A 15,438-nucleotide genomic window follows, 5' to 3' on the forward strand; every position below is an offset into this window, starting at 1 on the left:
CGCCGTCGCCGTACTACCTTGGAGATCCGGGGCCCCCTCAACCAAAGAAGGTTTGGGGGCTCCGACATCAACCCCGCCCACCACCACCCACCATAACAGCCCACCCAAGGGACATAATTGGACTCTTGGGAGGAGGGTGGGGGGAAGGGGAGAGTTGGCCGATTGCGGTCGGTGTACGTTGTTCATGGGGGGAGGTGTGTGGCAGAGCAAAGCTCTGCCCTTTTTAAATTGGCAGGGATGGGGTTAATTTCCCCTACCTGCCTGGGTTTATTATGTTCAGGTGGCTGGGGTTGATTAGGTTAATTAACGATCAATCAGCACCCAGCCACCTGACATAAAAGGAGGCCTCTGCTTCTCATTTGGGAGGAGGGAGCTGAGGAAGCAGGTTGGTGTTTTTTTGGTTGTGATTTTTCAATTTTCTAAATCCAGTGAAGGCATTGCCCAGCCTGGAAACCTTTATTTTGTACATTTTTCTTTTTTGTCTTTCTTTGTGTGTTTCAATCCCTTTGTTTTGGCCCTTGGGCCTTTTTATGTTTGTATCTATTTATAATAAGTATATTTTTTTGAACTGCAGTCTGTCTCTGGGCCTCTATCCACTCGCCAGCCTGCCACAATGTGTTTTTAAAGCATAAAGGTTGATTTCACCAATTGTCTGCATGAATTGAAAAATAAAGATAGAAAAAATGGTAAATTCTTTCTAAAATACAGTGCCTATAGAAAGTCTACACCCCCTTGAACTTTTTTCATGTTTTGTTGTGTCAGTGCCTCAGAGTTTCATGCATTTAAATGACGATTTTTTTTCCACTTATCTACACACCATACTCCACACTGTTAAGGGGAAAATCCACACTGTTAAGGGGAAAAAAGTTTTAATTGGATTCAAGGACATTTACCTTTTTGTTCTTTAGCCACTCCAGTGTAGCTTTGGTTGTGTGCTTTGGGTTGTTGACATGCTGAAAGGTGAACTTCTGTCCCAGTTTCAGCTTTCTTGCAGAGGGCAGCAGGTTTTCCTCAAGGACTTCTCAGTACTTTGCTCCATTCATTTTCCCTTCTATCCTGACAACTGCCCCAGTCCCTGCCGATGAGAACCATCCCCATAACATGATGCTGCCACCACCATGCTTCACAGTAGGGATTGTGCTCTTCGGCTGATGCACTGTGTTGGGTTTGCGCCAAACATAACGCTTTGCATTTAGGCCAAAAAGTTCCATTTTAGTTTCATCAGACCACAAAACTTTTTGCCACATGGCTACAGAATCTCCTGAGTGTTTTTTTGCTTACTTCAAATGGGATTCAAGGTCAGCTTTCTTGAGTAATGGCTTCCTTCTTGCCACCTTACCATACAGGCCAGATTTGTGGAGTGCTTGGGATATTGTTGTACACTGTCCAGTTTGCACACTTTGACCAGTCTTGGGTTGTAGCTCTTGCAAAGTTGCCATTGGCCTCTTGGTATCCTTGGTATCCTGATCAGTCTCCTTCTTGCTCGGTCATCCAGTTTGGAGGTGCAGCCTGATCTAGGCAGGGTCTTGGTGGTGCCATACACCTTCCACTTCTTAATAATTGTCTTGACTGTGCTCCAAGGGATATTCAAGGCCTTTAATATTTTTTATATTCATCCACTGATCTGTGCCTTTCAACAACTTTGTCCCAGAGTTCTTTTGAATGCGCCTTGGTGCTCATGGTTGAGTCTTTGCTTTGAAATTCACTACCCAGCAGATGGAACCTGCAGGAACTGCTGAATTTATACTTAAATCATGTGAATCACTACAATTTAACACAGGTGGAAGCCACTTAACTTGGTGTGTGATTTTGAAGGTGATTGGTTACACCTGAGCAAATTTTGGATTGCTTTTACAAGGGGGTGGACACTTATCCAACCAAGCTATTTAGTTTTTATTTTTAATTACTTTTCTACAAATTTCTAGAATTTTTTTTTTCACTTAGAAGTTGTGGGGTAGGATGTGTAGATAAATGAAAAAAATATATATTTTAATGCATTATAATTCCAGACTATAAGGCAATAAAAATTTTGAAAGGGGGTGTAGATTTGGCAAGCAAATAAAAATCGAATAGTTGCAGGCCTAGTTGTTATATACTGGTATTTTAACAGCTTCAGAGTTGCTACATTGTCAGTGAATTGAATAAAAAAAAAAGCCCCACTTTTTCTCTGGAAATCTGGTAATCTTTAACTACAGGAGCAGTGCAAGAAATTAATAGAAATATGGTCAGACATCAAAATCTAAGTCGAACTGGACAAAACTCACAAAAATAGTAAAATATTCAGTATTTTCTCAAATTACTTTGTTTAATGCCGAGAGTAGGAGAACAGTGCAAAATTGCATAAACTACAAAATGCCCTATTCTCCTGCTGTAGGCATTCAAAAAATGTCTTCATTAAATTAGCGACGTGCTCCCCCAGTGCTTTCTTTCACAGCAATATGTAAGAATCTGAAACATGCTATATTAAAAACCGGAGCAATACACCAACAGTTGCCATCTTTCAATATGCCTTGCAGGATATTGTAAACATCCGGTAAACACACCATATAAATTAACCGAGGGCACTTGCAAACTGCATTATGAACAAAAATGAACTCTGCCCTGGATACATTGTTTCAAACAAAAAAACAAAACAGAGTCCAGTTGAAACTAACCCAATGTGAATGCTGCCTTAATAGTTTGAAGAGAACAAATCATGGGTAGAAAATAACGGATTATGTAAGGAAGTTAATTACTATTGTAGTGGAAGCTTTACAGTTTTATAGCATTAGTTTATTACTCCTCTTTGTATTTACATGGGTCCATAAAAGGGAACAGAGTGTGTCTGTGTATGTACTAGATGTGTTGTTACACAACCTGAATCCTGACATTTTACAAAGCTGAGGTAGTTAAATAGCTTTTACACAATGCTATGTAATATAAATGTAAAATAAATGCATTGATTAGCATTTTAAAGACATATTGCATCCACTAAAACTGACTTTATAAACTAATTTTATTATGTAGCTTTTCTCTAAAATGTAATGCTATGAATTTGTAATGCTGTGAGTTTGACATCTGCATTTAAAATAACCCTGTTCTCTCCAGTTTCATTAGCACCATTTTATTTTGGAAAGAGAAAAACATCTGTTACTGAATAATGTTAAAAAAAAACTAGGAATAAACACACAAACAAATGCCACTACTAAGCTGTCTCAGAGCTGTTTCTAAAAACATTTAAATACCCATTCACACAGCACGAAATTACGCAATCTGTAGCGGTATAATACTGTCATAACCCTTTCACACAGCCAAAGGGATCATGTGAGTACAACTTTTAAACCTGTCAGTCAACAGATCGTTTCATTGCAGCGGAAACCAAATAAAAATCACAAAACAAAATGACATCGTCGTTTGTCAAAGAAGTTCATTTGGCTGCATTTGTTTGCTTGAAATGTTCAGTTATATTATACAATGTTACAACCTGTTAAGTATCAAATTGCAGGAGCTTCAGGCACAATGTAGGTTGCATATTGTATTGCAAAGAAGGCAATACAATATATTTAAAAGAAGAGAGTCCAGCTCTTCAGGCAAAAGCAGAGAGCAAAAATACAGTGGATGCTGGTATTTGCTATATATAAAGGATGCTCATGTGAACGCTCGACTTGGGTAATGGAACACCAACATGGTGATATATTTTGGAACCGGCTGAACAACTGCATCTGGTATACAGTCAAAGGGATATTGATCCCGCTGTGTGAAAGGGTTATTAGATACCTAAGGGTACTTTTAAGTTGTGTAACATTTCTCTCCTTTCATATGGCTGTAATGACATTTTGGAGCAAATAGTGAGTTAAAAAATAAATAAATTAATAAATAAATAATTTGCCCCTTACGTAATATATATTTAATGGTTTCCATGTTACCAGCTCAATATAAAAGACTGAATCACCATTAAGGCCACTGCTTGTCCCTGACAATTTCAGGATTTGATCTCTTTTAAGACCATTTACCTCATCCTTTTGAAGGCTGTAATAGTGATGCTATTGAAAGTCAATGTGTATTTTTAATGTCAAGCTGGAAACCTTTTTTACTTGATAAGACCACAGCACAAAAATCTCTTCACATAAACATAAAGCCAGGCATTTATATCCTACCCTGCTGTCTTGTAAAATTACAGAGTAATTTCCAATGTGTAGTTTTATAGATGAGTCTGAAGGTCTGTTAACTGAATGTGACTGTTTATCACCCTTTATGAGCTCAGATATGTGGTTTATCATGTATCTGCAGACTCTAATGCATGTCATCCGCTTACACATTTAATAAATTAGAATTAAAGTTGAACATGGTGATAAATAATACACTATAGCCAGCAGCATTTCTCAAACCCCAATCACAGCTAATGAGGCTTTTCTTTATTCTCCTGTTTAACCTGTACTAAACCATCCATTTTCAAAAAGTCCTGAGCTTTCACAAATATGGATTATAAGGGTTGGGCCATACATTAGAAACTGTTGCTCTATGAAAAAGACACTTGGGGTAATTGTTATGCAAAATTGCATTCTGTTGTTTATAAAAGCTATGTCTCCTTGTTGCAAGTTTGTCAGGATGGGTTTACTTTTACAGGGGACAAAAATCATTCTCTCATTTTTCTTGTACTTTTGTATACAAGACAGAATTAATTATGAATGTTTATTGTGGACCAAAAGGCATGATTTTGTGGCCCATTTTGAATAACAGGCTCCTCTACAGATCTCCCCCCGCTTCCCTGAAGGCATACATGGCAGTAAGGTATCAAAGGCAGTAATGTAACCCTCCATGACAGTTTAAACACCTTATAGACTCATCATTTCTGGCTGCCCATCCAGGTCCTATGTACAATAGTATGACATGTTTTTCTTGTTATTTGTTCAACCCCTGTATTTATGAAAAATACTACTTTTGGCAACTGTGCAAATTACCTCAGTCATAGGAAAGAATAAAAAAACCCAAACCTAATGTATATTGTTTGAGAGATATAATCTACATTTGCAACAACTTTACAGATTTATAAAACATTCATTATGAAATGAAAATGCCTTCCTCGGTTTATTGTCTCTGACATATGCTATCAGTTGTTCTTTCTGAACCCTCTGCACTCTGTTTTCCCTGACATTAAGTTTGTTTCTCCTGTTCAGCTTTATTTCAAAGAAAGATGCTTTCTATTCTTGCTAAGGAAACATCAGGTACTGCATTTCTGGTATGTGCTTCCCATTTGTAAACATAACCCAGACGAGCAAATGGAATCCATGCACTTTAAACACGGTTCACGTCAGTTTTTAAAATGTTTTACTTGGTTTGTTTGATTTTCATTACAGACTGTGAAATAGACCCCAGGTTGTTGTTTCATGTTTTTTTTTTTTTAATATTTAATCTCTCAGTTACCATGACTAGACATCTCTTCATGTTACAGTGTTTAAAACAGAGCTTAGAAAGTCAAGTAAACAAGAAGTGTAAGCCCCTTGTCATAAACAAATACATAAAAATAAGTGTGGCCTCCTAAAAACAGTTAGGGATTGAAATAGATGCACATCATGCATCTACAAATATCAGGTCTGTTTTTTTTTTTTTTTTTTACTCAGCATTCCGCTTCAGTAAACCCTTTATAAATGTTCCACAGTACTATTTCTGATATGAAGATACAACACTGACAAAACACTAAATTGTGTTTCTGTAACAGTGCTTTCTGCTGTGCACAGTAGCAGACAGGATCTCGGTTTATCCTAAGGATGGCCCACTAACACCATTACTGTAACTGCCTCATTTTTCCATTGAAGTTCCTCATCCAAATACTAACCAGGCCCAAAAATGCATAGCTTCTGAGATCTGAAGAGATCAGGCTTCAAGGTTGTGTGGCTGCAGAAAAAAATATTATAATCCCAATAGTTATTTTATCAAGTAGATTGTAGTTACTGGCTGAAAATAAGTGTATAAAAGCAGAATGATAAATGAATCACCCATAGCTTTCCAGGTTCAAAGTATGGAAACAAGCCTGTGCATGCTTAGTATTTAAGGTCAAGAGCTTGTGGTTGCCATGACTTTTTTTTTATACTCACCACACACAAACAGTGGGTATTCTGCACTGTCCTGCCCAATGCTGTTGCTGGCTTCACACCGGTAAGTCCCATTGTCAGTCTTATTTAGAAAAGCAATTGTCAGCTCCCTTCCATTGACAGTCATTCTGTTAGGATCCGGTAATTCCCCACCATCCTTTGTCCATATAACTGGTTCAGGACTATCAAAAAAAGGGTAAACTGGATAATAAAACCTGGTGATATGCAACAACAGTTTTAACAAGCTAAATGTTGTTTACAGCCCCAGAGCTATTCTAATATGCTCATATTCAATAGAGAAAACAAGTTGGTACTGTAACTTTTAAAAGGGGCTCCGGCTCATAGAAAGACAGACACATCAATAGATGAGTAGCTATTTCTGAGCTTCTAAAAGAATGCTTTTAGTATTTATCAAAAATATATCTGTAATGTTAATTGATATGCATAGTATGCCTTAGACAATGCCTGCAGTGTGATTCTTGTGAAATATTTAGAAACGTAATGTAATGTATTCAGTCTAAGTCACTGGAGAAAGGTTACATCAGTTGTAAATATTTATAGGTTAATGTGAATCTAAAATTAAATTACATTAAAAAAAATCATTATAAATGTTACATCTTTTAATTCAGGCTTACAGAAGAGTCCTTTTCAACAACAGTAATGAGGCTAAGTCCCTTCAAATTGTGCATCATTTGAATTTGGAACAGAAGCAAAACAGTTGCTTTATGTGATATTGGGATGTCAGCTAAATAGTTTTATAACTACTGCACACATTTAAATTGAACTTACATGGGATTCCCGTTGAAGTCACAGACCAATGTTAAATAGTGCCCTTCTTGTGGCAATTCTGTGGGTGGTATGATCTTCACAATAGGAGCATCTACAATATTTTAATACAGAAATATTATGAAATACAGTCTTATGCCATAATTTTCTTATTCGCTAATTAGAACACTTTGTTAGGACTCCCAGCCATCTGGTAACACTTGTCATATTATAATGTATAAGTTATTATTAAATTCAATTCAAGTAAATACACATTCAACCAAATGAAAACAAAACAAAACTATCACTTCAACCTATACTATATAATAGCAAATACTAGATGTTTAAAACTAAAAGTTTGAGCTGGGCAACATTGTACAACATATGTAGCATTCTGCCTTTGCGTTTATTTGAAATTTAACTGAACAATTACAGGACTTTTTTTTTTTTTTGACTGAACAGTCTTCACTGATTTTTTGTCTACTAGTCAATATTTTCCCAGTACTATTTGTTAGAAAATACACAATATTTTGATTTAAATGCTGCATTGTATCCTAGGATACAACAGGTACATTTAGTCAAAAAATAAATTGAAATATTTACACGAAAATATCATATTTTGAGTTAATGAGGAATGGGGAGAAAAGGTAAATCAGCTTATGAATATTCAAAACCAAGTATACAAAAAGATGGCTTGAACCATCCAGTTCCCTCAATTTTCTTTTCTTTTTATGACTTCAAGGTGAATAAACCTTGCTACTATTTCTGTCAGCAAAGCGATTGCCCAAACGTTCTCAACGTACCAGCTAACTTGTGACCTTGACTTGCACAGATTCTGTTTCATCATACATGCCAGGGACATTAAACTTAATCAGAAAGCAGAACTGCTATGCATCATATTCCACATGTAAAGTGTGAAACCCACCCGATTTTTTTATTTTTATTATTTTACAGATGTTTCAATGACGCTAACTATGTGTCATAAGATGAAATGATGAGCTGTTTTGTAAATGAGATAGGGGGTAGCATGTATTCAAACCAACTATAAATGTATTTACCTTTCTGGTGGACTGTGTTGCCACATGTCACAATAAATCATTTAAAGGAAGTATATCGAATATACATAATGCAAAATTACACCCATATCAAATTGCATTGTCATTGTTCATATGAGAAGATACATTAATTACACTGCAGTCTTCTTTTACCAGTGTTATTCATATTTCAATCTTTTTTTATGCATCAAAAGCTATGCTTTCATAAAAAGGTATGCTTGCATTATATTTATATCTAAAACCGCTACCCATACCCACACATGCAGGATAAATAACATATTGGATTACTTACAATGAACTTGAAGAACCTGTGTAGCAAGCTGTGGTGCTGAGCTATGAGATTCATGGTCAACTCTGCAGGTGATTGTGACTCCATCATCATTCCGGTCCACTTTTAGCTCCAGGATACTTTTTACTGTGAAGGTCTTTCCACTGGCATTCACTTCCTTTACACCTTTATGTTTAAAGATAAAAAAAAAAACAGCTTCATCAGTTATGTGCAGCCATAATATTAACAATAGTTTGTGTTTATAATACAAACAACACACATATGTATGGTCTCCATCTGGAAACAAAACCTTTGCATGGCAAAGGAGTTTACAAAACAGCGGAAACATATTGAATGACACCCCTAAATATGCTTGACCAAGAGAATCAAATAAAAAAATGATTCTGAAGCCAATATATCAAATACAGCGTTTTTGTTAACTAAAAAAGTATATTATTATAATATAATACCAACAAATAGAGAATGCCCTTAATAGTGGGTAGGGTTAATTATGTCCCAGCTTATTGTCTGATAGGAAACAAGTGTGTGATTTGTGCTGCTGTAGCACAAATGTTGCTTGTCAAACTATGTTGCATGTGTTTGTGGGTCCGATTGTCGAATTGCATGATTTCTGAATTGTGCTTTCGGTGGCGGCTTTCTCAAAATTTTGCCATTCCAAGAACACTCAGGATATGCCTTCATGGATCAGTTGTATGAGTACCTATGCTCTTTTTTAACCTCAATATTATTTTTTGATTTTACAGTAGTTATGCGTTATAATACATGGCTGTTATTTTGTTTAACACTCAAAAAGAAAACTCAGTATTCAGTAAAAATCATCATCTTTGTAAATTGCAACTCTCCTTTTAAATAATTTCTGTAGCACAAAAGACATTACCAACAATTGCCAAAATGTCATTTCATTTAAAGTATAATGACGGTTAAAAATCAAGTTCAATCACCAGAACATTGAAGACTAAATCAATTTCATTTTTATGTTTATAAAGAAACAGTGTATAAAACATGAGTATCTTCAGCACACAATGCTGGGTTAAATGTGATTAAAAAGTGATTAAATGTGATTCGGTGCTGGAAGCAATGAATTAAATTAAAATATATTGAATGTATTGCAATCAAAGCAAGGTTCTGTGGCAGTTACTCAGCTTTTAAAACTCAAGTTATAACCCCTTTATTATTAAAGAAATACAGGTACAAATTATTGATGTCTAACACCCATCTCCACTGGCACATCTGAGGGCTCGGTATGGTATATATGGTATGATATTTGTCGAACCAAGCTAGAACCAAACCGTGAAACTCCGGCCTCAGAAGACATCTGAAGTTGGCTTCGAACCAAGCCGGGCCAGGGGCAGGGTTAAGGATTTTCGACATTATGTTGCATCACTCAGTACACTCCAGAAAGAAAAACAACAAACATGACTGGCAACAAGTGTGATGAGAGAAAAGTACAGCCTTGGGACACTGAGAAAGTGCAAGCTCTAGTTTCTCTGTGGGCAGATAGAAGTGTTCAGAACGATTTGCAGTCATGCTTCAGAAATGAGAAAGTTAATGCCTGAATTTCTAACAATTTGAATCAAATGGACATAAACCACCAGCTATGTACACTTAACTCACATACTCAGAAACGCAAAACTCTACCAAATTTCTCTTGACTTTTATTATGTTAATATAAAGAAAAAAATGCGTGAAAAACAAAAATTCTAAATGTGTTTACAAAAATATAGTCAAACAAAATACCGAACAGCTGTACCACGCATACAACTCTGGCTCTCTTTGCTCTTATGCAGATTGTTTTTCTTAAGCACCCAAACAAAAAAACAACTCTAGAGAAAACAGCAGTTATCCTTAAACGAGACATCTTTCCCCTTCAACAAAACTAATTCACAATAAGTCAATATAAATCTGTAAAATTTGTGGATTATAAAGAAATTCGTAAATATATTTACAAAATATAGTGATACAAGATACAGCTGTACCATTGGTCTATTAATTTTTGAGCACCATTTTTTTTTTTACATCTTTTGGCAAACTGTGTTAATTAATAACAATAATCAATAACAACTGTCTTTCATTGTGTGTGATGTCAATAGCACAGCTCGGCTCTGCAGTGGAAAAGAGGCATTATAGTAACTGCTTGAAATGGGCCAGAACTTGTCAGTTCCAAAGATTTCAATACAGGCACTTTTTTGTCATAATATATATATATATATATATATATATATATATATATATATATATATATATATATATATATATATAGTGTGCTAGCACAGTCCTGTTTTACAACTGTACCAGTCCATGTATTTCTCATTGCGAGCTAGGGCTACTCCACAGCATTTTTCATTGCATTCCAAAGATGCTAAGGAAACAAGTCTCCATTTCACTATAGATGGTAGGGTAGTGGGAGTTACCATGCATTCCAACCCAAAAAATAACCATGCTGAAAGTTTGTGAAATGGAAATCCCCACCATATGTTTATCCTACACAAATTTAAACATGCCTTCTTGCTATTTAATTGAATTAGTCTTTTCAAAAGGTACTTGTCATCGTGAAAGTGTCTTGAGGCACACTGATCGGTTTATCAAATCTTTCCAGACCCATTTTGTATTCTGATTTCCATGAGTCACCTCATCACTACAAAATGGCATGTAAACAAATAACAAAACACAGTTGGAAATAGTTTGAGTTGGTGAAAAAATCTGAATCAGTCACAAATCACCTGTTCTGGTGAGTTGCTTCACCATTCTGTTAAATAATGTGCATGTCTTGAATATTGCTGCTGCATTTTCTAACATGTGTATTGCTTTTCTTTTACTTCTTCAGTTCATTTCATATGTTGATGCATATGCTTCATCACAAGTAATAAATATATATATTTATTTATTGATTCATATTGAGTGTGGTTGTTCTTAGAGAACACTTTGCTTATAAGAAAGAACACTTTGCTTGCTTCCCGAGGGGTGTTCTCTTAGCCAGAGACTACTATACTGATAATATTATACAATGATTCTTGCTTGGAGTTGATTTATAACTGACAGGATATAATGCATAATTATAATTAAGCAACTCATTCATTGATGTGGAGATGTACAGTCAGAGACACTTTATTGCGACGCCTTGGGAGAGTAAAAGTATCCCAAACCAGCAGATGTCCTAATTAAACAAGAGGCATTTGAGACCACATTGGTCACACTTTTTTGTTTCTAAAGAAAAAGAAAAGGAATAAAATCACATCGCATTATGATTATCCCTTAGCAGTCCATTTATTCAGCGCTTGTCAAGCACGTCAGGTCCAATTTATTTTCACAGGCGCTGTTTATTTTACATGCACTGTTTTAATTTTTTTTTTTTTTCAGAGTAAAGCAGGTTTAAAAGGCCCTGCATAGCAAAAGGACACTCAGTACTGCATTTCCAGCCAAGCCTCACCCCTTGTTTGCTGTATTTTTCACATAACTCTTCATAGTCATGCATACTGATAAATCCTCTACTGATCATTCATTTTATCACCATGCCCCTCAATAATGCGATCCAAGTAATTATTTTATTACTATAATATCTCAAATAGCTCTGCAAATGTCCATGTCATTCTTTGAGCGCTGGACGCAGAAGCAGCTATCTCCTTTGTTTGTGTCCGTGTTATCTCTGTGTTGCAGTGGCTATCTGTATTGCTGAGATACGCCCCTCTTTTTTCGGCATCATTAGGCTCCTATCGGTCTCACTCAGACATTGAAAGGTTTTCTCTGCTTTTTCCAGAGAAAAAATGACTAGAGGCCTGTGCTTTATGCTTTTTGATGGTGTTGGGACAGGGAATTGGACCTCACATGCACAAACACTGAATAAATGGACTACAAAGAGTTAAACAAAGTGACTTCCCAATTAAACGACATAAATAGCATTGGGAAGAACCGTCTTCCAGAGTTGTGTCCCATTTCAGCAGAAATCCCGATTATCAGTATTCCGATTAGGCAGCGCCGACTGTAGTAATACAGGCTGACTGGTATTGTAGAAACACAACAGTGTAAGTGTAGAGGAATTATGATCTCATTATGCAATGATTATGACCCCAATTAATTCTGTTTTCTGTGGCTAACAACATGGTTACAGTATATGATGCAAACAGGGAGAACAAGACATGAGGTAGCTGTACCATACAAAAGCCTTCTGGTGTAAATGTTACCCAATGTCATTAATTCATACCAGGGAACAGGGCCTGAGGATAGTTCAGGAAAAACTACTTCAGAAAACTTCAGATGCAGTTTCTCACAGAATAATCCCAGCTGAGGTCTCAGAGGCTAAAACACTGGGGTCATTTGAAAAGTAATTAGATACCAGCCGTGGGAACATAAGGTACTAAAAAGGAACAAGCCTCTGTGGGCCAAATGACCTCTTCTCATTCAAAAGATTACTTATGTTTTAAAGGTTTCTTCAAACATAGTAGGATGCTGACAGGATAATTCATTAATTATTCATTATTCAAGTCAAGTGACTATATATAAGGAATTGCTGATGATAGTCATTACTCTTAGGACAAAGTGACAGCACAGATGCATTTATAAAATGTGAAAAAAATACATATAGAAAGTCCAAACCAATAATATGTTCATATTTATTTCTCATAGGAATTTGTTTTTTTTTAGCAAATAAAGTAAAGGCATGTCATGTGTCTGGTCTACTCCTCCCAGCTATTTGCATTGGGAAATTCCTCATTTAAAATGTACTCTGAATCAAATTTCACCTGTATGAATATGAATAAAAATGCAATAAAAACAATGAAAGGAACAAACATGCAATTAAAAATATATGTTAATTTGTGTGGTCTACGTTTCATACTGCTGTCTTTGCAACAGTGCCTAGATACAAGGAAAAACAATGCACTATTTTTACTTTGGCAGCATGATATGAACATGCTATAGAGATATTTTGTCTTGTATGATACTTCTACACCAGAACGAACGCCTCATGTTCAGTAATAACATCCCTCAGGGTTTGGTTCGCTACGTATAGTATCTTCATAATAGTGATAGAAACAGATATGGGTACTGGACAGATTAATGTCTGAGATATTGGTTATGTAACTTTTGGCTGACAATTTTGGTGACTTTAAGCAATAGGCAAATTTGAAGACTCTTTAACACCTACACTCATTCATTGTATAATAAAACACCATGCACGCAGGCTCCAGGTTGATCACAGGGGAAAATAGCTCTTGTACTTCAGATGTTGTGCATTAATTCAAAGCTCATCAGTGTAAACATTGTTATCGCTCTAACCTATTTACTGTAATTAGAATGTACAAGTGAGGGAAACTATTAAAAGAAAATGTTTTTTTAGTTGTACATCATTAACTGTTTATCTTGAAAATGCAATAGTAATAAAATTGGAAGGGACTCAGTAATGACAGTAATTTAATTTATTTTATTCCCCTTGTCAGAACACTTGATTCATACATTTTCCCTTAGAGGCTGGCTGCACAGGAAGCCACATTTTTCCCTCTCAGAGAAACTGCAGACTGCATTCACATTATGACTAATGGCTTACTGCTTCATGTCTTAAGGAATAATTGTGCATTAGAACATAATGAAGATTTAAAGGGTCTCTACGCAACACTTATTCAATCAATATCCTGGTCAACTGGAGCCAAGAATGTTTGACTTCTCTATAAATTATAGATCTACAATTTGTTCCTATTTGGATAAAACTAGTTATTGCTAATTAGTTACAAGCATGGCTTAGCATTGATGTACTTTACTTCATCTCACAGTGACATACCTTCAACTGAATGGCTCCTTTACATGTTTTTTTTGTTTGTTTTTAAAGATGTACTATAGGACCCAGATTGGTTAAAAACTTTTTGAACGGCTTTTGCAATTGAAATTTAAATATCTCTGCGTATGTGAATATCTTGTGCATGTCCGTTCTTAAGTGTTATAATATTTGAATTAAATACCCATACGGTGTTTCAGCTGCAGAATCGTAAAAATGAATAAGTTATAAGCACTTGATTCTGCAACCGCCAGACCTGTGGTTTATGAGGCATATTGAAATCAGTACAATATATTTGACGATGTAGTCTGGGCTTTGTAATAAAATCAAAGTCATTGTGAAAGAAGGTATACACTCCTGTCAAGTGCTGAAACACTAATGAAAATCACTCAACACATGATATATTATTATTATTATTATTATTATTATTATTATTATTATTATTATTATTATTAGCAGTTGTCACAAAGTATACACATTGAATCACAATACAGTGTGATATAGCTACGCTACTTTTTTCTCATCTGCCTGTCCTCTGAATAGAGTTACCACTAACAGATCAAGCCATGCAAGCCCCCCTGCTCCAATACACTCCTCAGACAGAATGATTGTGCCACCCTGAGTGTGTACCTGTGTAAAAAACAAAACAAAACAAAAAAAAACCCTGCTTATTGTAAGCTCTCTGCACAAATTAGTCACCATCGGAACTGATGCTAGAGACTGTTGCATTTTACAATGCAACAAAGTGTGGTGTGGATATACTGGATCAAATGGCACGACTGTATTCTGTCAAAACTGGTCCTCGCTGGTGGCCTGTGGCTGTTTTTTATAATGTTTTCGACCTGGCAGCCATCAACGCGTTGGTTTTGTACAAGGAGTGCACCGGCAATACAATCACCCTGAGGGACTTCATTTTGCAGCTAGCCCTGGAGCTACGGCAGAAACATTTTGATAAAAGCCATGAAAGCCAGCTGGCAAATGTCCTTCAACCTTCAGCCAGCACTAGGCCAACTGGCACATGGAATAAAAGACAATGCCAGATTGCTAAATGCAATAAAAACAGAACTTCTGATGTCTGTGCCCGTTGCGAAAAGGCAGTCTGTGGCAAATGCACTGGTACAAAAGTGTGTTTTCTGCATAGATTGTACTGAGAAAGCTGTAATAGAACTCTGAACAGACAGACAGAGCCTTTGAACTCTGTTTCACTCAAAGTGCTTTCACGTTGCGTCAGTTATGTTATATGTTTGTTTTATGCTATTTTTATAACTAGTTATTCATAATTGTATATGTACATACAGCTTTCTACACCTGTTTACACAGAAGTTTATTGCGTAAAGTCTATTTTATTACAGTTTTTCATGTTTATGTATATGTGGTCTTTTTGAAAAAAATAAGTACAAAGTTTAATTTTCAATGTAAATATGGAATTTCTGCTCTGAAAATGTTATGTATGATGTTCATAAATAAAAATATTGAGTTGTATCTGATTGTTTG

The 15,438-nt window shown here is 35.8% G+C and overlaps 1 protein-coding gene across 3 annotated transcripts in view; it reads right to left on the reverse strand.

Annotated features, from left to right (window-relative positions):
- The window catches only part of LOC121327955 (cell adhesion molecule 2-like), a 597,798-nt gene that overhangs the window by 33,579 nt on the left and 548,781 nt on the right, over positions 1 to 15,438 (reverse strand). For all 3 annotated transcript variants that reach the window (XM_041272338.1, XM_041272337.1, XM_041272336.1), the window contains 3 exons: positions 8,184 to 8,345; positions 6,861 to 6,951; positions 6,075 to 6,253 (listed from right to left, as the gene is read on the reverse strand). In XM_041272338.1, coding sequence (XP_041128272.1) covers positions 6,075 to 6,253; positions 6,861 to 6,951; positions 8,184 to 8,345 — 432 coding nt within the window. The remainder of the gene's footprint in view (positions 1 to 6,074; positions 6,254 to 6,860; positions 6,952 to 8,183; positions 8,346 to 15,438) is intronic.

The sequence above is a fragment of the Polyodon spathula genome, chromosome 15, assembly GCF_017654505.1.
Source record: "Polyodon spathula isolate WHYD16114869_AA chromosome 15, ASM1765450v1, whole genome shotgun sequence".
In the NCBI taxonomy this organism is placed as follows: Eukaryota; Metazoa; Chordata; class Actinopteri; order Acipenseriformes; family Polyodontidae; genus Polyodon; species Polyodon spathula.